Source organism: Balaenoptera ricei, chromosome 14, assembly GCF_028023285.1.
Source record: "Balaenoptera ricei isolate mBalRic1 chromosome 14, mBalRic1.hap2, whole genome shotgun sequence".
Taxonomy (NCBI): domain Eukaryota; kingdom Metazoa; phylum Chordata; class Mammalia; order Artiodactyla; family Balaenopteridae; genus Balaenoptera; species Balaenoptera ricei.
This window is the reverse complement of record NC_082652.1, coordinates 29039284-29066694: the sequence shown is the minus strand read 5'-3', so window position 1 is coordinate 29066694 and position 27411 is coordinate 29039284. Positions and strand designations below refer to the sequence as shown.

At 39.2% G+C, this 27411-nt stretch overlaps 1 protein-coding gene across 2 annotated transcripts in view; it reads right to left on the bottom strand.

Moving 5' to 3' along the window:
- SPIRE1 (spire type actin nucleation factor 1) overlaps nucleotides 1-27411 on the bottom strand; it is a 208597-nt gene that overhangs the window by 153004 nt on the left and 28182 nt on the right. For both annotated transcript variants that reach the window (XM_059895392.1, XM_059895393.1), the window contains exon 2: nucleotides 10637-10671. In XM_059895392.1, the coding sequence (XP_059751375.1) occupies nucleotides 10637-10671 (35 nt within the window). The remainder of the gene's footprint in view (nucleotides 1-10636; nucleotides 10672-27411) is intronic.

The following is a 27411-nucleotide window of genomic DNA, read 5'->3' as shown; positions in this document are numbered from 1 at the left end:
GCTTGTTGCAAATAGAGAAACCCCGGGCAAAGCAACGAAGACCCAACGCAGCCAAAAATTAATTAATTAATTAATTTTTTTTAAAAAAAACACCTCTGAATAAAAACATGAGAGTGCAACAAGTAAAGTCAGTCACCAACTCCTCACTGGAAAGCCATACATACCTTTTAAACTTATATTCTAGAAAGTACTCTTGCAATAAAGTTGATACTCTAAATAGAAAATGATCCTAAGGGGAAACAAAAAACAGCTCAAAATTCAGTTATACTAGGCCAAACTATGTTTCAACACACAAACAGTTTATATTTCTACTTGAAATATAAATTATATAAAGATTATTTCAAAAGTCTGATTTAGCATTCAAATATTTCAATATTCTCTCATAAAACAGATTTGAAGTAAATTACTTAAAGAGTTTGGGGGATTACTCCACCCTCTGACTCTGAGTTCCATAAAAACAATTTTTAAAAAGAAACAGCAAGGGACTTCCCAGGTGGCGCAGCGGTTAAGAATCCGCCTGCCAATGCAGGGGACACGGGTTCAATTCCTGGTCCAGGAAGATCCCACATGCCGCAGAGCAACTAAGCCCATGAGCCACAACTACTGAGCCTGTGCTCTGGAGCCCGCGAGCTACAACTACTGAGCCCACACGCCTAGAGCCCGTGCTCCGCAACAAGAGAACAGCCACCACAATGAGAAGCCCACGCATTACAACGAAGAGCAGTCCCTGCTCACCGCAACTAGAGAAAGCCCGCGCACAGCAACGAAGACCCAACGCAGCCAAAAAAAATTAATTTAATTATTTTTAAAAAGCCTTTAAAAAAAAAGAAACAGCAAGAAAATGAAATAAAAGACATCCATATTGGAAGTGAAGAAGAAAAGCTATCTCTGTTCACAGATGACATGATCCTGTACATAGAAAACCCTAGGGAATCTACTAAGAAACTACTAAAACTAATAAATGAGTTCAGCAAGATTGCAGGATACAAGATCATTATACAAAAATAAATTGTACTTCTAAATATTTACAGTGAACAATCCAAAAACGAAATTAAGAAAACAATCCCATTTATAATCACATCAGGTCAACTGATTTTTGATAAGGGTACCAAGAGCATTCAATGAAGAAAAATAGTCTCTTCAAGATATAGCTCTGGAACAAATGGATATCCACATGCAAAAGAATGATGTTGGACCCTTCATACCATATCTAAAAATTAATTTTTCTTTCTTTCTTTCTTTATTTTTGGCTGCGCCACACGGCATGCGGGATTCTTAATTCCCCAACCAGGGATTAAACCCACACCCCCTGCAGTGGAAGCATGGAGTCTTAACCACCAGACCACCAGGGAAGTCCCTAGCAATGCATTTCTAGATATGCCACCAAAACAAGAAAGAAAAAACAGAAGATTGGTCTTCATTAAAATTAAAAACTTTTGTGCTTGAAAGGATACCATCAAAAAAATGAAAAGAAAACTCACAGGATGGGGGGAAATATCTGCAAATCATATATCTGACAAGGAACTTGTCTCTAGAATATATAAAGAACTATTACGACTCAATAATAAAAAGACAAATAACCCAATTTAAAAATGGGCAAAGGATCCAAACAGACATTTCTACAAAGATGTACAAATGTCCAATAAGCACATGAAAACATGCTCTGCTCAACATCATCAGTCATCAGGGAAATGCAAATCCCTAGCACGAGATGCCATTTCACACCCACTAGGATGGCTAGAACAAAAGTCAGATAAGGGGTGTTGGCGAGGATGTGGAAAAACCAAAACTTTCATACACTGCTGGTGCAGTGTGGTAGTTCCTCAAAAGTTAAAACACAGAGTTACCAGTTGACCCAACAAATTCTGCTCTTGTGTATATATCCAAGAGAAATGAAAACTTACATCCACACAAAAACCTGTACAGAAATGTTTATAGGAGTGTTATCCATAATGGCCAAATGGTGGAAATGACTCATATGTCGACCAACTAATGAATGGATAAAAACAAAATATGGTCTATCCATACAGTTGAATATTCAGAAATAAAAAGGAATGAAGTATTGATACATGCTATAACACAGATGAAGCCTGAAAACATTATGTTAAGTGAAAATCACAGTCAGTCACAGAAGACCACATATTATGATTCACTTACATGGAATGTCCAGAGCAGACAAATCTATAGAGAAAGAAAGTAAATTAGTGGTTGCTACAGGAAGTGGGAAGATGGGGGATGATAGCTAAAGGGTAACAGATTTCTTTTAGAGGTGACAAAAATGTTCTAAAAGTGATTGTGGTGATGGCTGCATAATTCTGTGAATATAACAAAAGCTAATGAATCACACACTTTAAATGGTCGGTTGACTTGTACAGTTTGTGAATTACATTTCAATAAACCTCTCACAAAAAATTAAGAAACACCATCATCAAAAGAAATTAGGTAATTATCACAATAGCACAACATCAATTTTACTGCTAACAGGTTTTTCTTTTAAATATGTCTTACAATATCTGCCAAATACAGTAAAATCTCTACAAAATTTAGGGAAGATGCCAAGAGACACCACACTGAACAGCAGAAGCGCTCTTAATCAGCCTCTATCTAGCTGACTTTCCCATCTCACACTCCCCAGTCCTCTAGAGACCATACTGACTGATCTCCATGACAACTACTGGCCATGAACAGGCTAGCTACTCTTAGGTCACCAGGTAGGGAGCTGAACGTTTACCACAGGTCAGTTGAGTCTAGTCCCAAACCTATTCATACAACTCTACTTATGTGACTACAAAAACAATTTAATTAAATGATGCTTTAACTGATGAAATGCGAATGCATAAAAACGATACCCCTCCTAACAACAAGCAAATGAAGATACATAGCAAAATAAGAATGACCGTAGTGAAACAGAAGAAAATTTCAGAAGGAAATGATTTTTCCCTTGAAGAGACACTGGATCTACATCCAATCTTTAATACAACCTCTAAGACCTGGCATCACTTGTCTGCCTCCATTTCCTATACCTTCCCCCTCACACTCTCCATGCTGACATCCTACTCTCTGTCAGTTTCAACAACAGCTTGCTCTCTGAGTCCTCACTATGATGTCCTTTTGCCTGGAAAGTTCCACTCCATATCCAAACCCTTTCCATCAGCCTGACTAACTCCTTAAAGCCAAGTTTGTCATTTACGCAAAGATGCATGTATCCCTAAGAGTAGCACATAAAGGTGCTCAAAGAATAAGTCAACTTTATTATGTATATATGGGAAGAAATGTCTAGAAGAATATTCTAAACAGTCATTACAACTAGATGGTAGGGTATGAAGTTATTTTTACTTTCTTCTCTGTATCTGCCTGTGATACAAAATACAACAAGCTAACATAATTTCTATAAATGAAGAAAGGTACTTTGAAAAGGAAATAAAAATCTAGCTCCTTTGGACTTCCCTGGTGGCGCAGTGATTAAGAATCAGCCTGCCAATGCAGGGGACACGGGTTCGAGCCCTGGTCCAGGAAGATTCCACATGCCACGGAGCAACTAAGCCCGTGCGCTACGACTACTGAGCCCACGTGCCACAACTACTGAAGCCCATGCGCCTAGAGCCCATGCTCCGCAACAAGAGAAGCCAGAGCAACGAGAAGCCCGCGCACCGCAACAGAGTAATCCCCGCTCGCCGCAGCTAGAGAAAGCCTACGCACAGCAAGGAAGGCCCAATGCAGCCAAAAATAAATTAAATAAAATAAATAAAATTTTTTAAAAATCTAGCTCCTTTCCACTTTGATACTATCAGCATTGTATTATCTGTGTTGAAAATTTCTATTTTATCTTATTAAAAACATTTAAAATTTAAACTATTCATTAAGGCAGATTGATATGGCCCCTGGATAAGGCAAGTTATTAAGAAAACTTTCTACTCTATTATCAAAGTACTTAGAAGTGCTTAAGTTACCTGAAAGGTAAACTTTCTGCTCCTTCAAGAATAAAATGTTTACTCCCAGATAATTTGGTTACTCTGAAATCCTTTGTGAGACATACGTAGAGTACAACTGTCACTGGTCTTCAAATATAGTAAAAACTACACAAAGGAACACTACTTGTTATAAATTTTGTGTCCTATGGTCAAACAATGTTGTTGTGGTCCGGGTGCAGCTTGGAAAAGAATTTCCAGACACAAGGCAGAATGTAAGGAAGACAGAGTTTATTAAAGAGAAAGTCGCTGCCAGAACAGCAGGCCTTAAAGGGTCGCTGCAAGAACAGCTGGCTGACTTCCTGGTAGCCAGGGAAGTCGACCCCCTTTGTGGGCTAGTAGCCAACTTTTATAGCCTCAAGACAAAGAAAATTCCTGCTGTCAGGATGGCATTAGGTGATTGGTCAGGATGCTACAACGTTACTACATGGTGATTATTTTGCCTAATATGGAGTCAGGGGGCTGTCCGGTTTAGATTAGGAGAGCCCATGGCAGCAGCTGCTATGGGAGCTCGGTTAATTCCGGAATTTTTGTCCTGTGTCCTTGATGTAGGGTATCCTTGATGTAGGGCTCCACAAACGTCCCCTGTATTTATGACATGTATGACTGTACCACAGAAAGGCCATTTTGGTAATATTATCTGAGACAGAGTGAGAAGAGAGGGGAGCGATGGGAATGAGGGGGCAGAGGAGAGAGAGAGAGAGGAGCTATCATGATGCCTCCAGTCTACATCTGATGATACATGAAATCACATCATCAATATCTCACTACCAACCTCCATTAGTATTGACACTCAGAAGTAACAACTCAAAGGTAGACACAATTTACTCTGAGGGCACACAAACCAATTTCCAGACCATATAAGTTAACGTCAATCAAATGGCTGTGTAAATTTAGGCATGTTTGGATTCTTTAATCCAAAAAGACAGGAAGCGGAATGTGAGTATACTTCCTCTTCCTTTTAGCCTGCTGATCAAGGAGAAAATGTTGTTGTTACCAGCAGTTAATTTGAACTTACTCTTCCAATCCTTTTAAAGAACACGTATCATCATTTTAACTTATCACACAATCCTACTTATAAACCCTTAAATCAAGGTTTAAGATCAGACAATGCCTTCCAATAAAAGGGCAGATGTGATAGTAATACCTTTTTGTTTCTGCTAGATATTCCTAGATTTACTAAGTTTGGTATCAAATACTATTTTCACAATCACATAAAACAGGCTCGGGACTTCCCTGGTGGTGCAGTGGTTAAGAATCCGCCTGCCAACGCAAGGGACACGGGTTCGAGCCCTGGTCCGGGAAGATCCCACATGCTGTGCAGCAACTAAGCCCGTGTGCCACAACTACTGAGCCTGTGCTACAACTACTGAGCCTGCGCTCTAGAGCCCGCAAGCCACAACTACTACTGAGCCTGCGCTCTAGAGCCCGCAAGCCACAACTACTGAGCCCGCGTGCTGCAACTACTGAAGCCCACATGCCTAGAGCCCGTGCTCCGCAACAAGAGAGGCCACCACAATGAGAAGCCTGCACACTGCAACAAGGAGTAGCTCCCACTCACCGCAACTAGAGAAAGCCCACGCACAACAACGAAGACCCGACGCAGCCAAAAATAAATTAATTAATTAAAAAAAAAAGGCTCACTATGCAGCTAAAGCTGATGCAAACATTTTTGTAAAGATATTACATACTTCTTTCATGTTAATTTTTTACTTACTTTTGAAATTAACTGAGGGCTATCAAATGTCAATTAAAAGAGAGATTACTCATCCAACTATCACCATGAGTCTACATGAGCCAGAGGTAAAATCAAAGTACAGGGGGCTGATTTAGCTAAAGACAAAATGGATATTTTTTTTCGTATTATACTCTGCATTAAAGCAGCAAACACCCACATACTACCTTTGGCAGTTTATTTTAGGCTGCTCAGGAAACATTAAAATTTTTCACATAGTCCAGTTTGTATCAAAAACTGTACATAACCAGAATGCAATAAGTCCAAATACTATGATGTATTTCTTGGCTCATTCTCAAAATCTTTTGGGTTTCCCCACAAAGCAGACTAATTCTAGGTCTGATTTCCAAGGAGGTTAAAATATTGATATGCAGCGTAATTCTTGAGTCATTCTGAGTAATTTAGAATCAGACTAATTCACAAATTACTCCAGTACAGACCTTACATTCACCTAACAATGGGGCTGGAGGTTCATGGATGGCGTTCGTTCACTCCTTTGCCTGGGTTCCATTCAAAAGGATCATATTCCCGGGCTACATAATGCCAGGACCAAAAGAGTCATAGGTGAGAAGCATATACAGAATAAGGACAATTTCACTGTCCCAAATGGGGCACAAAATTAATTATCAGCATTATGCAGATGCCTCACACAGCAGACAAATAAAGGCTGGATAAACACAAACATAAGAAAGGTGAAGAGAAGTGGTTCTGCAACATACTGGCTATACGGCCTTGGGCAAGTTACTTAACCTCTCCGTACTTTAGCTCTCATTTCCAAAATGCAAATAATTAGTATCCACTTCATAAATTTGTTGTGAGAATTAAATTAATGCCTATAACAGTAACTCAGCATAGAGTAAGCTCTAAAGTATTTTTTAAAGATGTATGTGGGAATGAAACAGTAAGTACTTACATACAGTACACATGAACTTTATTTCTAAGATGGGAAGATGAATCTTTTTCATAGTTTCCCTCAGTAAAGCTTAAATTTTTCCGCTATGCTCTGATTTTTACAAACTAGCTCTATCAAGATTAAAGTATTGACAAAAGTTATTTAACTTTATATAATGCTTTAACCAATTCCACCTAAAATACAGCAAATCCATCAAGGAGAACAGAACAGGATTGTCCTGGTTACTCATTTAACCTTCTTGCCTGCTAAAGGGAAAGGGCTTCTGAGTGCTACATAATTAACTGTAGTTAATAGAAGACAGAATGTGATGAAATTTGGAAAGCTAAAAACAATGAAAAGGTCTCAATTAAGATGCTTGAAAATTCAGATCTTTTGTTTTAGTATTTTTAAGTGCTTAGCCTTTTCTTCAAGTATAAGAGTATATAACCCACAAGACTATTTAAATAATGGCAGAAGGAAAAACTTGTAAACTGGGAGTGAAAGCTCCCCTAAACTGTGGTTGGGACTGCTTCCTTGACAAGCAAATCCCAAGTACAGGTCAGTCACGCAAGACTTTGTTTGGTTTTTTTCACTCAAGAGTTTATAAATTACCAATTTGAGCTGTGAGCCATTCCGGGAGGGGAGGCCGAGGGAGAATAACACACTATTTACCTTGCAGGTCCTCCTCAAAACCAAAGGGACAGAATACAGATCAGTGGATGCCAGGAGTGGTGGGGTGGGGAGGGAAAAACAAGAGGGGGAGTGGGGGGGAACGGGGGAGGGGGGAGGGACACAGAACCTGAACTTGACTGTGGAGATGGTGTTCGTCAAAACTCGAATAATTTTAACTAAAAAGTTTAATTTCTACTGTATATAAATTATATCTTCAAAAAATAGAATCAAAGTTGTAAAAAAAATTAAATTGCCTATTAAAGTAAAAATTTTGCATGTCTTTTAAAACAAATTACATGAAAGATTTCCTTTCATGAGTTCAAACTCTGGAAAATACTCGTATAATCCAGTGTATTAAAAAAAATTTCCACACAGTGAGAAATAAGGAAAAACACCTGATTTTAATAAACATTAAGCTATTCTTGAGGTACAAAATCCCGTTAACAGTTGACTGAATGCCTATGTATGGCCTCCTTGCTTTCTCTAAAGTCCTAGTTTTGCTTGGTTTTTATGAATACAGGTAAAGTATGAAAAAGAGGACTATCAGTAAAACTAGAAAAGAATTCATAATATGATTTTTATGTACTAAGAAAACTATTAAAATAAACAGTCAAACACTTCAAATCACGTCTTTCAGCCACGTGAAAAGGTGAGGGGGCTGAGGCTCCCCTCGGGTCTGGGAGCCTCCCCAGGAGTCGGACCTTCTTCTCCCCCACGGGAAGCCGCAAGCGTCCGCCGTGTTCATTCACCGGCTCCCACGACCACGACCCCACCGTGTTCATTCACCGGCTCCGTGCTCAAGGCTCGACCTGTACAGCGAGCCGCCTTAGGTCGAGACCAGAGCGAAGAAAATGGGGCGCTGACGGAGCTCAGGCGCGCCCGCCCCTCCTCCCAGGGAGAGGCTGTGGGCACGTGCACCGTGGGCCTCCACGTGCTCTCGGTGGTCGAGGCCCCTTCCCACTCCTCCCACATGCACCCGGGTTCGCAGCCCTGGCTGTAGTGGACCCAACTCCAGAGAGGGCCCGTGGGGCTTCTCACTTACAGGAGGTACAGGGAATCTCTTTTCTCAACAGAAAAGCAATTTCAGGGTGAAAACAGGCTCTGGAAGTCACCGTTCTGACCCTCGCTCTCAAAACAGATTGGCTTCATCCCTATATCACGGCTTTCCTCACCTTCCACCATCCACCTTAGGGCTCTGGTTTGACCTCTCTGGACCCCCAATTCCATTTCTCAGGAAGAAGTATCTCTGCTCTTCAGGCCCCAGCCCAACAGTCTCAAACTAGTTAGCTTCAGGACCCCTTTTACACTCAAAAATTACCAGGGAGTCCAAGGAGCTTTTGTTTATATGAGCTATAATCTATCAAACATTTATCGTATTAGAAATTAAAACTGAGAAATTTTGATTGAATCATTCAAATTAAATTGTTTAAAAATAATATTAAATATGTTAATATGTGTAACATTTTTATAGAAACTCAAAAAAAAATAGTGAAAGGGGTGGTATTGCTTTACATTTTTGCAAAATCCCCCTCTCTCTCTCTGTCTCTGTCTCTCTCTCGGCCCCCTTTCTACCACTACCAACACCAAATGTATGGTCTTCCCCAAGCTAAAAAACAAAACATAACTTCCTACTTAAACTATCTTCTCCTTCTCTGGAGTCAAACTTCTTGAAAAAGTTCCCACTCCCTCTACTGCCCCTTCTTTTTATTATTTTAATTATCAAAGTAATATACAGTGACATTCTCATTTCAAAAAAAATCCAAGCAATATAGATAAAACACCATACACAATCGCAATCTCTTCCCCAGAGGTAATAACCACTGTTACTCTAAAAAATACCCTGAACCCATTCTGTAAACTGAATATCACACTGAACTTTTTATTTTCTCATGATTTTCCCTCTCCAAACAGACCAAAAAAAAAAAAAAATCTGAGAGTTCTGTTTAGATTCCAATTCTTTTGGTGATCCAAGTTATGGATCAAAGAGGAGATAACATGAAGTGACATTCCTATACAAAGCAAGTGCTAAACAAAATGTTAAAACCATGTTTTTATGGCAACAAAACATAGTAAGAATAATGAGATTTACGACTATGCCTTGTATGTAAAAACCTCACATTTCATTACCTAAAGGCAGATGAATGCTGATTATATTTGTATCATTCTGATGTAGATAATAGTGTGTCTTTAGAGTTTATAAAACTTTTTCACCTATATAATCACTTAAAAATTTTACAACCCATGAGATTAACAGAGATTATCTTTAACATTTTATAAGTAAGAAAGCCAAAGTTCTGAGAGAAAAAACTACTTGCTCAAAATTACATAGCTAGAAAGATGCACACCAGAAACCACAGACAGAACTTGTATTTTTGGACTCAAATCAAATCCCAATCCTTTATATCATATTGAACAATACATCAAAAATTGTCACAATATAAAAATATTAAGTTCTTGCTCATTTTTACAGCTAATTTGGAAGAAATTACCTCTAATTCTCAAGTTGAACAGAAAACATAAAATGCGTTGAATAACTTCTGAATGCAAAAAAGAATAAATTATTTTTGCTTCTTTATTATACAATATAATCCCTTAGGAAGCTTACATCTTACTTAAAATAACAATTAAAATTTAATAAAACCTATATCAACATGTAAATGTATTATAAAATTAGAAAAATAACTTCTTAAATCCTTAATTAGGCATTGCCATTAACAAAAGACCTAAGACTCCTAATTAAGGATGACGCAACAGCTCCAGAAAAGACCACCACACATACATAATTCATCAATGCTGCCCTCATATTTCAGTGTCACCACTGAAATTTCTAAAAGGGACACATGGAGTCGCATTAAATTTCACAATCAGAATTTTAAATTATTTAAATTATTAGAAAATAATAAACCTACTTATACAAATGACAAAGCATTTAATTCATCAGTAATCTTGCTGAAACACTTCCCAAGTCCCTATTTTTTCCTACTCCCAGGCAACTCCATAGGAGTCCAACACATTTAAAAGATTTATTATGACACACTAGATTGGATTATTAAAAAACTGAATGTAAACTACTTCTTACTAAGGGCTCTGAATCTTAGTTAACTCCATTTCCTAAACAACAACATAGGAAATTTTTTAAATTATGACTAAGCTGATCTTTATAACGCACCTTGACATTTTAAAACTACGGACGAGATAATTGATTTTTCTTCACATTTTACTCTTCCTAAATATAAAAAATATATACTTACTCTCAGTACATTCTTATCAGAAAACCAAAAACCCATAGTGAGATATTTCAGAACTCAAGTTAGTCTAAAGAGAACTTCAAAGCTGCATTACTGAGAAATATTTGAGGATTTTTCTTACCTCTGTTTCTGTACAATGTGAATATTCCAATTTACCTGTAATGAAAATACAAAAAGTTACTTTCAGAGGATTTTGGGTTTTTTATCATTGACAAAACATATCTGAGCTATTCTGACTATGGCTTCATTATATCTAAGAAAATATACACACAAAAAAAGGTGTTAGAATGACCAAGTTTCTAGAAGGTCCTGCTTAGGGATTTAAATTTAAAAATACCCATAAGAGGGCTTCCCTGGTGGCGCAGTGGTTGAGAATCTGCCTGCCAATGCAGGGGACACGGGTTCGAGCCTGGTCTGGGAAGATCCCACATGCCGCGGAGCAACTAGGCCCGTGAGCCACAATTACTGAGCCTGCGCGTCTGGAGCCTGTGCTCCGCAACAAGAGAGGCCGCGATCATGAGAGACCCGCGCACCGCGATGAAGAGTGGCCCCCACTTGCCGCAACTAGAGAAAGCCCTCGCACAGAAACGAAGACCCAACACAGCCATAAATAAATAAATAAATATTTTTTTTTAAAAAAAGGAAAAGAATTGAAAAAAAATATGTATATATATATCCGAATCACTTTTCTGTACACCTGAAACTAACACAATATTGTAAACCAGCTATACTTCAATTAAAAACAAAAACAAAAACAAACAAACAAACAAAAAATACCCATAAGAGAATAATAAAGAAAAAGATGGGAAGAACTTGCTTAACTGTAATAAGATATAAAACATATACACATATTTAATATACATATATAAATTAATGAAAGTAAAATAAAAATACTTTTTTCTTGCTTTCTTTTTAAAATAACTTAAAATACTTTAAAGGCCTTTAAAAGGTACCACTTAAAATACTTTTAAATACCTTAAAAAGATCTTTAAAAGACTCTTGGGCTCTTCCCTATATATGTTTCCAGTTTAAAGTTACACTGATCGTTTCAATTAAAGCAGAAATGTTTCAAACTCCTATTTAATATACAATGGTTGTTTTTCTTTAATACATGAAGAGACACAACCATATAATTAATTTAGTAATTCTTCCAGTAGAGGATCATCTATAGAATAACCAGACTGGGGGCTTCCCTGGTGGCGCAGTGGTTGAGAGTCTGCCTGCCAGTGCAGGGGATACGGGTTCGAGCCCTGGTCTGGGAGGATCCCACGTGCCGCGGAGCGACTGGGCCCGTGAGCCACAGTTACTGAGCCTGCGCCTCTGGAGCCTGTGCTCTGCAATAGGAGAGGCCATGGTAATGAGAGGCCCGCGCACCGCGATGAAGAGTGGCCCCCACTTGCCGCAACTAGAGAAAGCCCTCGCGCAGAGGTGAAGACCCAACACAGCCATAAAAAAATAAATTAAATAAATTAAAAAAAAAAAAAGAATGAATGAAGAATAACCAGACTGAACAATATTTGGCTGCACCAACGTTAACATTTTCTCATCATCACCGAGACATAATACCAAAGAACATGTACAGTTACATATTTCTGTCAATTTGGGTGATTAAAACATACTTTCAAAATAAAAAAACAGCTATTTTTAAAGGAGAATCACTTATTAAATAGCTTTAACAAAAAGAATACATAACATATTTATACTGGATGCTAAAAAACTTAATTTTCCCAGTCTACATTTCTTAAATTTCATTGTCCTAAGTTCAAATATATATGTATCTCTACCTCTTTCCCTCCACCCAAAACTATCTTTCCTCCTAGCTAACTCCTTCTCCCCAACAACTGATGGGTTGTTCCATCAGTCTGTGATTTTTTTTTTTAATGATTAATGAGAATTTATATACCTTAGAGTCTATGATGATACCACCAAAAAGAAAAAAATCATAAATAATGTTTTTATATGCCTCCTAACTCTTAAGATGAAAAATAAAGTTGAAACCCACATTTCTGTTGACCTAATGATGCTAATGTGAAATACTGGCTGAAACTGAGACCAGAAAATAAGGAACCTTGGGTTCTGTGAATTAAAAATGATATATACGCAATAAATAATTTTAAATTATATGAAGACACTGACAAAATGGGTTTAATATATGTGTGTATATACTAGAGTTTGATAAATATATAACTGTTATTTATATACTTAGTGTTATATAAAATTATGTATTATAGTTACATTTTTCATATTATATATTATCTTTTATTTATTTATATCTGACTGCTCAGAACATTAGTGCTTTTGGTAGATTAATTATACTTCACTCCTATAGAAATGGTAATTAATTTAACATAGGAAAGTACTGTGGACAGGAATAGCTCACAGAAGGGCACAGAATACCTCTCAGCAAACATTTACTGAGTGTCTACTCTGTAAAGGAGGAAGAGGGAGGGAGAAATACAGTTATTAAGACAAGCCATAAGAGAGAGTAACCTCTTTGAGAGTACATGGATATACATCTTCGGTATGATACATTCTCAGGGTAAAGAGAATTACAAAGAAAAACAATTTTATGTAGTAGGTTTGTTGTTGGTAATAGCATTGGTGAAAAATTCTGAAACTGTTTTGTATGTACTGTAGCACTGAGCGAACTAGTAAATACAGTGATATTGTTGGGAATCAGCAACAGAGGGAAAAGAATATACAAACCTAACATGTGGGAAGGAGAGACGAGCCCTGCAGTGGCGAACTGGACCAAGAGGTGTTATACAACTTCAGAAAACGATCTATTTCCTAGCTCTGCCCTCCAAAAGAGGGAGAAACAACAGCACCCCAGTTTGCAAGAGCATTCCTAGCCGATTCCCACTCAAAGGAACCAGGACTTCGGGAAATTGGCAGAAATCAGGGCTGGGACAGGTAAATTATAAGATAAGCTGGAAATTATAAGATAAGCTTCATTACTTTGCACTACAAAGTAATGAAGTGCTCAAAGAATGAAGGAGGTACAAGTCCTGTAAGATTTTTTCAGTGACCTCTATTATAAAACTGAAAATGCGGGCTTCCCTGGTGGCGCAGTGGTTGAGGGTCTGCCTGCCAATGCAGGGGACACGGGTTCGAGCCCTGGTCTGGGAGGATCCCACATGCCGCGGAGCGACTGGGCCCGTGAGCCACAACTGCTGAGCCTGCGCGTCTGGAGCCTGTACTCCGCAACAAGAGAGGCTGCGACAGTGAGAGGCCCGCGCACCGCGATGAAGAGTGGCCCCCGCTTGCTGCAACTAGAGAAAGCACAGAAACGAAGACCCAACACAGCCAAAAATAAATGAATAAATAAATAAAAAATAAAAATAAAGGAATTCCTTTAAAAAAAAAAAAAGACTATTTAGGGAGGCTTATTCCAATAATAAGAACATTTATTAAAAAAACAAAAACAAAAACAAAAACAAAAAAAACTGAAAATGCTTTCCTGTAAGAGTGCCAAAATTTTTGTGAGAACATACACTACTTTCAGTTATTCAATCTGAACTGGTAAGTCACACAAATATGAAAAGGTGGTTAGGGACTTCCCTGGTGGTGTAGTACTTAAGAATCCACCTGCCAATTCAGGGGACATTGGTTCGATCCCTGGTCCAGGAAGATCCCACATGCCAGGGAGCAACTAAGCCTGTGAGCCACAAATACTGAAGCTTGCGTGCCTAGAGCCCATGCTCTGCAACAAGAGAAGCCACTGCAATGAGAAACCCGCGCACCGCAACAATGAGTAGCCCCCGCTCAACGCAACTATTGAAAGCCCACGTGCAGCAGCAAAGACCCAACGCAGACAAAAATAAATAAATTAAATAAATAAATAAATAAATAAGAAAAGGTGGTTAAGTATGAAGTGCCTGACCACCTGCACTACTCTGCCATCCAAATCCCTGCTCAGACTCTGACCCAGGAATCAGAAAATCCCAATTACATGACAGCAGAGCTTAAAGGAACCCTGGAAATGATCTTGCCCAATCCACTCATCCATAAATGGGTAATCTGAGCCTGAGGAGCCAAACATGCACAAAATGACAGAGCGAGAAGAGAAGCCTCCAAGGCTCCGAGCCCTGCACAAGTATCAGTGTGCTTTTGTTACGCTGCTCCTCCATTCCCACTTGCAGGGGCCAGCGTCCCAGCTACCTACCACTGATGACATTGTTTCTGGGGAAAGGCACCCACAATTTAACAGCTGGAAACTTCCAGTACAGCACCTAGGATTTTCATGTGACACCTTTGAGCCTTTCTTCAAAGGTTGGCCACCTCTGTTTACAGAACAAGACCTAAGGAATCCCTCTAAAACCTACAATCTTATGACTTCACTTTCAACAATCCCATGACTTCACTTTCAACAGTTTCAGTAACCTAAGCTGATGGTAGGCCTAAGCAAGGTTTGAGATTATTAAATGCAGTAAATTAGTTCTTTCAATTAAAGTAACAACTTTACTGATTTATTGATTCTATTAATTTTTATTAGGTTGAGTTTAATTAGAAGGCTAGATTAACTATGTGATGATACAAAATAAAATCAAATATCTGAAATAGTATTTAAACATTAAGTTTCAAAATATTTTAACATTATCAAAGTACTTACACACTAGGAAGAGGGATGATTTGCATAGCAAGCCAAAAATTCAGTTCAGTATTTCTCAAAAGAGCATTTTAACAATGCTGCAAGAATCAAGGCTGGGGTTTAGACTCTTCTTTTTAACTAATTCTGAAATATCTGATGCTCTTAAGATTTACTAGACAAGTTCCCTCATGTCCCAGGAAACAGAAAAACTAATATCTTCCTATAAATTAACATAGAATGGCTTTTAAAAAACCACACTAGTCCTAGTATGAAATGTCTGTCATAAAGAACTCATCACCTAAGAAGCACTGTCATCTTTAGCAGACATTTTAAATCTCAAATGTTGATAATCAGATAATCCCACTCAGCAGGCCTGCTCAATAAGGTACCAGAGGGACTACATCCCACCCAGTAGGCCACTCAGAGCCCCGCTGTTCACACAGCACTTTCTGAAACGGCCTCACCTCAATGGAATCACAAATTCTGATGAACCACACAACTATCTGGTGGGAATTAAGGCATAGTTTCAAAAAAATTCACAGAGGTGAATAATAGTTTTAAATTAAGGTAGTACTCCAGTCTTCGGAGTAGAAACCTCAGCATATGGCTGAATTATCACACAGTCACATTATCAATATGATTCACATTAGCTGAATACACAAAAGGCAAACTATGCCTGCCAAAAAGACACAGAATCCCGGTAACTTTTAGGATGAATAAATGGCTCTGAGGATTATTCTACAATTTTTTCCTATGTGACCAAACTCTGGGCAGTGTCTAGGTCTATCTGTTCTTTTTCATGGTGAAACAAAGCAGTATCAATAGGTACATCCGCCTTCTCGCCAGCTCACTCCTATCCCCCTCGTTCCTTCAATAAATATTTACTGAAGACCTACTAAATACTACTGGTAACACTGATGATAAAGCAGCAAACAAGTCAGGAATGGTCCTTGCCCCATAGTGCTTACATGTTAGTGAACAGAGAGCAAAAAAGGCAATCAAATAAAATAATTACAACTGGTAATCAATGCCATTAAGGACAGAAAAGGGAGAGAAAGAAAACAGCTGGAAAGACTCCTTGAGAAGATGACATTTAAATAGAGACCTTGAAGTGGGGTAGCAACTCACTGCAGGGTTGGGGAAGCTGCTGCTCTGTCTGGAACGAGGTGGCAGCTGTGGGAGGGCCCTGGAAGCTTCTGCAAGGACAGGAGGGGGCAGATCACATGGGCCTTGAAAGACAGTACAGGGAGTTTCAATTTGATGTGAAGTACAATGGGAAGCTCCTGGAGGATGCTAGGAAGAGCGTGAGCTGGTGCAAGATAGGTTTCCAGGTCAGTCATGCCATATGAAAAAAGCAGCAGAGAGGGTCAAAGTGAAAGCCTGCGGCCAGTGAGGAGGCCACTGTCACTGTCTTGGGGAGCAACGGGGCTGCCAGCCTGGTGGTGGCAGCATCCAGGAAGAAAAGCAGTGGATGCAAGGTATGAATCAGGAGCAGAACGCACAGAACCTGCTGATGGGCTAATCAGGGGTGGAGTAGGGGAAGAAGGAAAGAAGGATGCCCTGAACATGCTCCATTTTTCCAAGGAAAGTATTCTCAACGACTTGATCAAAACTGATCAACAACAGCACTAGCTTAAGAACTCAAATATTTTATAAGAGAGAAGTAGTAGGCTTTTTGGACAGTTTTTATATTAATACTAGAAAAAAAAAAAGAGAATAGTTTTGAACAGTTAACAGGCTGAAATTCAGCAATAAAATAATTCCTGCAGCCTAACCAAGCCTGGATTTCTGAAACACCATGGCCACTGAGGGCTTAAAATCCATGATCAGCATATACTTTAGTTTGCTGGGGGGTTTTTGTTTGTTTGTTTGTTTTTAGGCCGCGCCATGCAGCATGTGGGATCTTAGTTTCCCGACCAGGGATCGAACCACGCCCCCTACATTGGGAGCACAGAGCCTTAACCACTGGACCGCCAGGGAAGTCCCTAGTTTGCTGTTTCTGTATCAAAAGTAAGGAGAGTGAAACTATGTAATCATTAGCTTATACCCACCTCCCCCATAAAATCATTTTTTCCAAGTTACATTTTTAATGAGGAAAAAAAAGCTATGCATTTGACAAAAGAAACAGCTACATAGAAGATACTTTTATTTTGACTGTTAAATTATAAAATCATTATCCTCTATATCAAACAAATTCACTAGTATAAATGTTCAAAGATTAACAGGAACTTAGAATTTAGAAATGGGAGAAAACTAGTATACTCTCTGACCAACTAAAGAGTTTCATTAAGTTTCTCTTCTTCTCCTGGCTGTCAGGAAGAATGAAATAAAATTTAACTTTCCACTGCCATAATGGCCCTATGCTAATATATTTCTTCACAACTGCTGATGTTCAAGCAGTTGAGCATCTAAGTAAGCCTTTTTCTTGGCTGCCTTGGTAAGGCCATCTGGTAGAATAAGTATCAAGAACAAGCCATTAGATTTTGACAGGCCTAGGTTCAAATCGTCCTTCCATCACTTAATAATTGTGTGATGCGACTTTAAAATAAGATACTTCCCAGAGTTTTCAGCTTTCTCATCTACAAAAAAAAGTGGGATAATTCCAACCTCATGAGGCCAATACGAAAATTAAATGAAATAAAAAATGTTTTGAAGCGCTCTGCACGATGCCTACAGTAGGGGCTCAGCAACTGGTGTGCTTATCATCACAACCCTGTGGAAAGAAGGGTGACGTGGACACGTGAAAATAAAGTCCTAAGTAAAACCGGCAGCGTGAATTAACAGAAAGATCTTAGTTATTCTTCAAAACTCTTATGATAAAATGTTCTATAGAGAAACTGAATATAAATTTTTATGTTTACCAGATTACAACCATGTAAAAGAGGTATAGACTTTGAAATACAAAAAGTAGCTAATGTTGCAGTGGAGGATTGCTGGACTGAATGTCGATACTGTGACATAGTATGAGTGTGTTTCATGTTTGGTAATTGCAATCATTGTTGCTTTTGTTGTGGTCATCCATGTGCAATGCTTGGTGTCAGTCGATTTGTCTCTTGTAAAAATAAAATACAGTGTGTGTGTGAAAAAAAAAAAAAACAAAAAAAAAAAAACAAAAAAAAAAAAAACAAAAAGTAGCTAAGTCATATGATGGATTGTTGTAAAATTCAGCTCATTTTTATACCTGCTCACTAAGATCTTTAAAAGCCACTACCTTTTACTCTACACCTCTCTCCAGAGCCTCCTAACACACATACTCTCCTCTCCTCATGTGATGGTATCTGGGGGGACAACATCAGCAGAGGCTCAGGCCAGGGTGGTGAGAAGGGGGGTTTCATCAGTTATTACTCAAAAGTGAAAATAAGGAAGTCTGGAATGGCCATATCTATCATCAACCCATAAAGAGAGAGACTAAATAAGTCAAATAATGACACCCCCCCCCAAAGATGTCCACATCCTCATCCTCAGACTCTGTGAATATATTACTTTAATGGCAAAGTGATTTGCAGCTGTGGTTAGGGGTCTTGAGGTGGGGAAGAGTACCCTGGATTATCCAGGTGGGACCAATGCAATCACAAGGGGCCTTACAAGAGATCCAGAGAAGGAGCGGTGGTGATGGAAGCAGAGGCTGGAGTGACATGATTGCAGGAAGGGGGACACAAAGCCAAGGAATGTGGAAAGCCTCTCTAGAGGCTGGAAAAGGCAAGGAACAGATTTTCCCCTGGAGGCTCCTGAAGGAATACAGCCCTGCCAACAACTCAATTTTAGCCCACAGGACCCATTTTCAGACTTCTGACTGATAAAACTGTAGAATAATAATTTTGTATTGTTTTAAGCCACAAAATTATTGGTGATTTGTTACAGAAAACAAATACACAGACCATCAAAAAGTCAAAGCAATATGATGTCCTCTCACCATCCCAAACATGACCCTCAGGCCACCCTGTATACCGGCTAATCCCACAGAGAATGACCCACAGGGCACAGGACAACAGAGCACAGTGGTTAAGAGCAAGGACTCCAGGCCAGACTTTTGGGGTTTGAATCCCAGGTGGGCTGTTGGCTGTACTTAAGGCCTCTACACTTCACATCCCATCTGTAAGGTGGAGGTTAATAACAGTACCTATCACAGGGTTGTTGTGAGGAGCAAAAGTAATAATCAAAGTAAACTGCTTAGCCTGTCACCTGTCACACGATAAGTACTTGATAAAACATTAGCTCTATTACCACTTAAGTCTTTGAAGCATTCTCTCCAGGGAGAAAATAAGTCAAAAAGACTTTCCTCTTCCAAACCCAAAAAGCTGTGGTCCACAGACCACTTGACCCCTCAGATATGGAGGTATAATTGACAGGCCCATACCCATGCCCTGGCCTGTAAGGAGGAAGCCCGCCATGCCGTCTGTCCATCTTGAGTCCCCTGCACCTGTATGTGCTGCGTCAGCCACGGGAGAAGACTCGGGGCTCACGGCCCTCACCCCACTCTCCTCTGCCCTCCCCTCACCATCTTCTCTCCTCCCTGTCCCGTCCAGGGCATGTAGTGCTCATCGTCCACTGCCTGTGCACAGGCAGAGAGTCTTATCTTACCTCTCAAGTTCTCCTTCCAAAACTGACAGCACTAAGAATGATTCTGGTTATTATAATTTTTCATCTCCCTACCCTGAATAACTCTGGTTGAAAGCTTCATTCAGATGGAATGACAATTATTTTCACAAGGCCCCAACCTTAAAGGAAATGCTATGATCAATGGAACTATTCTGAACACCTCTGCCAGAAACGTATTAAAGACAAAAGGCATCCATCCAAAATTTCCTAGACATTTCTAGATATCCATGCCATTCAAACCACCCCCACAACGCTCTTTTAAATTCTAAGAAAATAAATTATTCTTAATGAAATATTAGTACTTCAAATTAATCCACACTTGCTTTATATGGATCAAACATATTCTACCTGCTGGTGTGAAGCCCAGACCTGAGAAGCACTGCTGTAAAACCTTCATTTTTACAGCTGAGGAAGCTCAAGCTCTGAAGAATAAAACGACTCAGTGAAGGTCAAAGAACTGGGACCAGTCGCCCAGCCCAGTAAGGGAGAGACTAGGAAGCAACGAGTGCCCAGAAGTGAAGCACAGGTTGGCACTAGGGGGGCAAAGTTCAAGAATAAGTGAGAGAGTGGCATGGACTTATATATACTACCAAGTGTAAAATAGATAGCTAGTGGGAAGCAGCCTCATAGCACAGGGAGCTCAGCTCGGTGCTTTGTGACCACCTAGAGGGGTGGGATAGGGAGGGTGGGAGGGAGGGAGATGCAAGAGGGAAGAGATATGGGGACATATGTATATGTATAACTGATTCACTTTGTTATAAAGCAGAAACTGACACACCATTGTAAAGCAATTATGCTCTAATAAAGATGTTAAAAAATAAATAAATAAAATAAAATAAAGAATATTAACAACAAATTTTGCTAAGTACTGGGACTTCCCTGGTGGTCCAGCAGTTAAGATTCCATGCTCCCAATGCAGGGGGCCCGGGTTTGATCCCTGGTCAGGGAACTAGATCACACATACAGCAACTAAGACCTGGCGCAGCCAAATAAATAAATATATATTTTTTTTAATTTGCTAAGTATCACTTTGGTTTACTCATCCCCTGCTCACAACTAATAAATGTGGGCAGAGAAAAAAAAATATGCTGTGTTTATGTGAGCTTTATAAGTCCCTTTAATAAGACAAAGGAAACCCCTGAATAATCAGTGTGAACAATACACTTAATCACATTTTGTAGGATTTGGAGCATAATCTTACCATTTTAAGGAAGTATAGAACTTAAAGCCATTATATGTTTCCTTGTATAATCAGCATTGCTCTTACAGATGACTGATTTTTTTGGCCACGCTGTGTGGCTTGTGGGATCTTAGTTCCCGGACCAGGGATTGAACCCGGGCCCTCGGCAGTGAGAGCGAGCAGTCCTAACCACTGGACTGCCAGGGAATTCCCTTCAGATAACTGATTTTGATCCTGACCCTGGTGAGGAACATAACCTTTCATTTGAGTACCACTTATGGACGAAGCGTTCATTCATCTCTTCACTCATGGACAACATGTCTGTGTGACAGGTTCTCCCCAGAATTTGACTCTCCTTCCTTGAGATCATCTGACCCCCATTGGCAGACTCTGCCCCAAGCCAGGCTCTAGAACCTTCAGCGTCAAGTCACCTTTGCCATAAACCTCAAGTTTAACCCAATTCTGAAATGTGGGGGCTTCTGCTTTAACTTTGAGACTCAGACTGTACTTTGCATCCTAGACCCTGTCACTAAATCCTTTATCTTAAAAAAAAAAAAAAAAAGGAAGCAAGCCGTGGCTTGGCTTATTATTGCCAGTTGCCTTCCTAGGGACTACCTAGCCCTTGGACCTAATATCCCCAGCACAGACCACTTACTGGCCCTTATCTGCAGCCCCTGCCTCCCTTCTGGCTCTGCTTGCTCATCCGACGAACGAGCCTGGCTGACTGCCTTACAGAGCTAACACATCTGATTTCTGTCCCTCCTCCACCACCAAACCCTCCCAACCTATTCCATGGCACTAGAGTAACCAAATATAACTGAGCCTGTTCTGAAATGAAAGTTCTAGTAATACATTTTGTTAATTATTAGGTTTTTTTTTCTTTCTATTTAGCAACCTTAATTAACTAAACTTTATATCATCTCATAGAACAAACATCATTAAATGTCAAGTATTTTCTACTGAAAAATAATTACTTCAGTTTCAGCATAACTTTTTTCAACAAAACTCAAATACTATCTTTGTCTGCTTCATGTAATTTGGCAATACTCAAAGCTTGTATAGCAAAGACGTTTCCCCTCCTGTGCAGATTCTAGTCCAACAGTAGTGGCTGTCTAGGATACCACTTTCAGAAGAGTTCTGAGGGCAGCTATGGGGTGGGAGGAGCCCGTGACCATTTAGCAATGTTTCCAAGGCACAGAGGGAGGGGCAGTGCAGAGGCCACATTTCTGACACTCCTGTGTTGGATGCGATGATGGAAGTTGTGGTCCTTTTCGTGTACAGTGTGGATTTGGGTTAAAAAAATTTCCCTAGTGATATTAATCCAAACATTAGTTGCCTAAATTTCATGAGACCTCAAAAATACACTGAGATCACAGCACTTTATCATTTTTCTTCAAGAACAAGGAGAACTTGGAGGAGAACTTCCCCAAGCCAAATCATAAAAAGAAGATGACTAGTGAGTGTCAATCCCAAATGTTCTCATATTTCCTATCAATTGAAAAAATCTGGCTGTCATGCATTTCATACCCTGTGTATTCTCCTAAGAATCTCCTCTCCACTGTGGCCTCTGATCATGTACGAGACCATCCTAGCCAAGAGGAACCCTGCCAGAGAAGTATCTCAGGTACTTCTTCTATCCCCAGACTGAAGCTCCTTTAGATACAGCACCATAACTGCCATCTATATCCATTTGCCCAAATATGTTACTTATCCTCTATCAAGATTGGGTATACCTGATTTAAACTATAAAAACTACCTAGGCACACATTTTTAGCTATTTAACCTTTAGTATATATATAGTGTGTATGTGTGTGTGTGTGTGTGTGTATATATATATATATTTATATTATACCTATGAATAAAATATAGGGTTGGCCAAAAAGTTCGTTCAGGTTTTTAACCAACCCAATACTAAGTTCTTTAAATGCAAATAGAATCAAAATGACTATTAACTGCAAAAGGAGGTCAGAGTTAGGGATCAACTATCATTAGAAATTTTTTTTACAAATTTCAATCATTTAATCATTTCCCACCAATAAAATTTAATTTTATACACATCAGACAAAAGAATAACCAAATGTTTCATCTAAGCAATGTTTTATCTTACAGTTCTCAAATGAAATTGGTTTCAACAGTTTAGGGGGAAAAGTTATATTTACATTCTTTTTCATTATTAATGTAAATAAGCCCCCCAAAACTCCCCCAAGGATTTAAAGAGGCTAAATTAAATTATGAATAAGTGAATATCAAACAAGTTAGAAAGTGATAAAGTGAAAGAAAGCTAAATTCAAGAATACTATATGATTTTTTAAATTTAAAACTAGCGTAAGTGGTGGTCAAACACTAACTTTCCCTGACATTTTTTTTTTTTAACATCTCTATTGGAGTATAATTGCTTTACAATGGTGTGTTAGTTTCTGCTTTATAACAAAGTGAATCAGCTATACATATACATATATCCCCATATCCCCTCCCTCTTGCGTCTCCCTCCCACCCTCCCTATTCCACCCCTCTAGGTGGTCACAAAGCACCGAGCTGAGCTCCCTGTGCTATGAGGCTGCTTCCCACTAGCTATCTATTTTACACTTGGTAGTATATATAAGTCCATGCCACTCTCTCACTTCGTCCCAGCTTACCCTTCTCCCTCCCTGTGTCCTCAGGTCCATTCTCTATGTCTGTGCCTTGCCTTTATTCCTGTCCTGCCCCTAGGTTCTTCATAACCTTTTTTTTTTTAGATTCCATATATATGTGTTAGCATACGGTATTTGTTTTTCTCTTTCTGACTTTCTTCACTCTGTATGACAGACTCTAGGTCCATCCACCTCATTACAAATAATTCAATTTCGTTTCTTTTTATGGCTGAGTAATATTCCATTGTATATATGTGCCACATCTTCTTTATCCATTCATCTGTCGATGGACACTTAGGTTGCTTCCATGTCCTGGCTATTGTAAACAGAGCTGCAATGAACATTATGGTACATGACTCTTTCTGAATTATGGTTTTTTCAGGGTATATGCCCAGTAGTGGGATTGCTGGCTCATATGGTAGTTCTATTTTTAGTTTTTTAAGGAACCTCCATACTGTTCTCCATAGTGGCTGTATCAATTTCCATTCCCACCAACAGCGCAAGAAGGTTCCCTTTTTTCCACACCCTCTCCAGCATTTATTGTTTGTAGATTTTTTGATGATGGCCATTCTGACCTGTGTGAGGTGATACCCCATTGTAGTTTGATTTGCATTTCTCTAATGATTAGTGATGTAGAGCATCCTTTCATGTGTTTGTTGGCAATCTGTATATCTTCTTCGGAGAAATGTCTATTTAGGTCTTCTGCCCATTTTTGGATTGGGTTGTTCGTTTTTTTGATATTCAGCTGCATGAGCTGCTGGTAAATTCTGGAGATTAATCCTTTGTCAGTTGCTTCATTTGCAAATATTTTCTCCCATTCTGAGGGTTGTCTTTTCGTCTTGTTTATGGTTTCCTTTGCTGTGCAAAAGCTTTTAAGTTTCATTAGGTCCCATTTGTTTATTTTTGTTTTTATTTCCATTTCTCTGGGAGGTGGGTCAAAAAGGATATTGCTGTGATTTATGTCATAGAGTGTTCTGCCTATGTTTTCCTCTAACAGTTTTATAGTGTCTGGCCTTACATTTAGGTCTTTAATCCATTTGGAGTTTATTTTTGTGTATGGTGTTAGGGAGTGTTCTAATTTCATTCTTTTATATGTAGCTGTCCAGTTTTCCCAGCACCACTTATTGAAGAGGCTCTCTTTTCTCCACTGTATATTCTTGCCTCCTTTATCAAAAATAAGGTGACCATATGTGCATGGGTTTATCTCTGGGCTTTCTATCCTGTTCCACTGATCTATATTTCTGTTTTTCTGCCAGTACCATACTGTCCTGATTACTGAAGCTTTGCAGTATAGTCTGAAGTCAGGGAGCCTGATTACTCCAGCTCCATTTTTCTTTCTCAAGATTGTCTTGGCTATTCGGGGTCTTTTGTGTTTCCATACAAATTGTGAAATTTTTTGTTCTAGTTCTGTGAAAAATGCCATTGGTAGTTTGAGAGGGATTGCACTGAAATCTGTAGATTGCTTTGGGTAGTAGAGTCATTTTCACAATGTCGATTCTTCCAATCCAAGAACATGGTATATCTCTCCATCTGTTTGTATCATCTTTAATTTCTTTCATCAGTGTCTTATAGTTTTCTGCATACAGGTCTTTCATCTCCTTAAGTATTTATTCCTAGGTATTTTATTCTTTTTGTTGCAATGGTAAATGGGAGTGTTTTCTTAATTTCACTTTCAGATTTTTCATCATTAGTGTATAGGAATGTAACAGATTTCTGTGCATTAATTTTGTATCCTGCTACTTTACCAAATTCATTGATTAGCTCTAGTAGTTTTCTGGTAGCATCTTTAGGATTCTCTATGTATAGTATCATGTCATCTGCAAACAGTGACAGCTTTACTTCTTCTTTTCCAATTTGGATTCCTTTTTTTCTTTTTCTTCTCTGATTGCTGTGGCTAAAACTTCCAAAACTATGTTGAATAATAGTGGTGGGAGTGGGCAACCTTGTCTTGTTCCTGATCTTAGTGGAAATGGTTTCAGTTTTTCACCATTGAGAACAATGTTGGCTGTGGGTTTGTCATATATGGCCTTTATTATGTTGAGGTAAGTTTCCCCTATGCCTACTTTCTGGAGGGTTTTTATCATAAATGGGTGTTGAATTTTGTCAAAAGCTTTTTCTGCATCTATTGAGATGATATGGTTTTTATCCTTCAATTTGTTAATATGGTGTATCACATTGACTGATTTGCATATATTGAAGAATCCTTGCATTCCTGGGATAAACCCCACTTGATCATGGTGTATGATCCTTTTAATGTGCTGTTGGATTCTGTTTGCTAGTATTTTGTTGAGGATTTTTGCATCTATATTCATCAGTGATATTGGTCTGTAATTTTCTTTTTTTGTAGTATCTTGGTCTGGTTTTGGTATCAGGGTGATGGTGGTCTCATAGAATGAGTTTGGGAGTGTTCCTCCCTCTGCTATATTTTGGAAGAGTTTGAGAAGGATAGGTGTTAGCTCTTCTCTAAGTGTTTGATAGAATTCGCCTGTGAAGCCATCTGGTCCTGGGCTTTTGTTTGTTGGAAGATTTTTAATCACAGTCTCAATTTCAGTGCTTGTGATTGGTCTGTTTATATTTTCTGTTTCTTCCTGGTTCAGTCTCAGAAGGTTGTGCTTTTCTAAGAATTTGTCCATTTCTTCCAGGTTGTCCATTTTATTGGCATATAAGTGCTTGTAGTAATCTCTCATGATCCTTTGTATTTCTGCAGTGTCAGTTGTTACTTTTCCTTTTTCATTTCTAATTCTACTGATTTGAGTCTTCTCCCTTTTTTCCTTGATGAGTTTGGCTAATGGTTTATCAATTTTGTTTATCTTCTCAAAGGGGGGTTGAGTATTGATGTGATTCGTAGTATGCCGTAGCCCCTGAGTTTTAGTAATACAGCTGCAAAGACTATAGAGCCTGCGATGGGAACTTCTACATGTGCTTTGGGTAATCAAAGGTGGAGGCCGGGGCTTCCCTGGTGGCGCAGTGGTTGAGAATCTGCCTGCCAATGCAGGGGACACGGGTTCGAGCGCTGGTCTGGGGAGATCCCACATGCCGCGGAGCAACTAAGCCCGTGAGCCACAGCTACTGAGCCTGCGCGTCTGGAGCCCGTGCTCCGCAACAAGAGAGGCCGCGATAGTGAGAGGCCCGCGCACCGCGATGAAGAGTGGCCCCCGCTTGCCGCAACTAGAGAAAGCCCTCGCACAGAAACGAAGACCCAATTCAGCCAAAAATAAATAAATTAATTAATTAAAAAAAAAAAAAAAAAAAAAGAAAAGCAATTCTGTTTAAAAAAAAAAAAAAAACAGGTGGAGGCCACAGAGGAGTATTTTTACTATAAATGCTATCATGCAGGCCAGTCATATAAAGACGTTGGATCAGGAGTTGCATAGTGGTAAGGCTCAACATTGAAGTACTAGGAAATTCAGAGAGCCCATGGTGTTTTGTATGTATATTAATGCCACTAGCAGTGGGAGTGATCCAACTAGTGTGTAGAATAAAAAAGAGTCCTGCAGTAAGGCGTTCTGTTTGGTTACCTCAGCAGGTGATGATAATAAGGGTAGGAACTAGTGTAGCTTCAAATATAATGTAAAATAGCATTAGTTCTGTGGTGGTAAATGTCATGATTAAAAATGTTTGTAATATGATTAGTATTGTCATGTATAATTTTTTTCAGATTAGTGGTTCTTTGAGTAGGTGAGATTGACTGGCTATTAGTATTAGGGGAAGGAGCCATATTGTTAGGACCAGTAATGGTGCGGATAGGGAGTCGGAGAAGAATATTAACGAGAAGTTAAAGCTACTGTCGTTGAATTGGTTAAGAAGAAGGAGGCTTGGGCTTCCCAGGGGGCGCAGTGGTTGAGAATCTGCCTGCCAATGCAGGGGACACAGGTTCGAGCCCTGGTCCAGGAAGA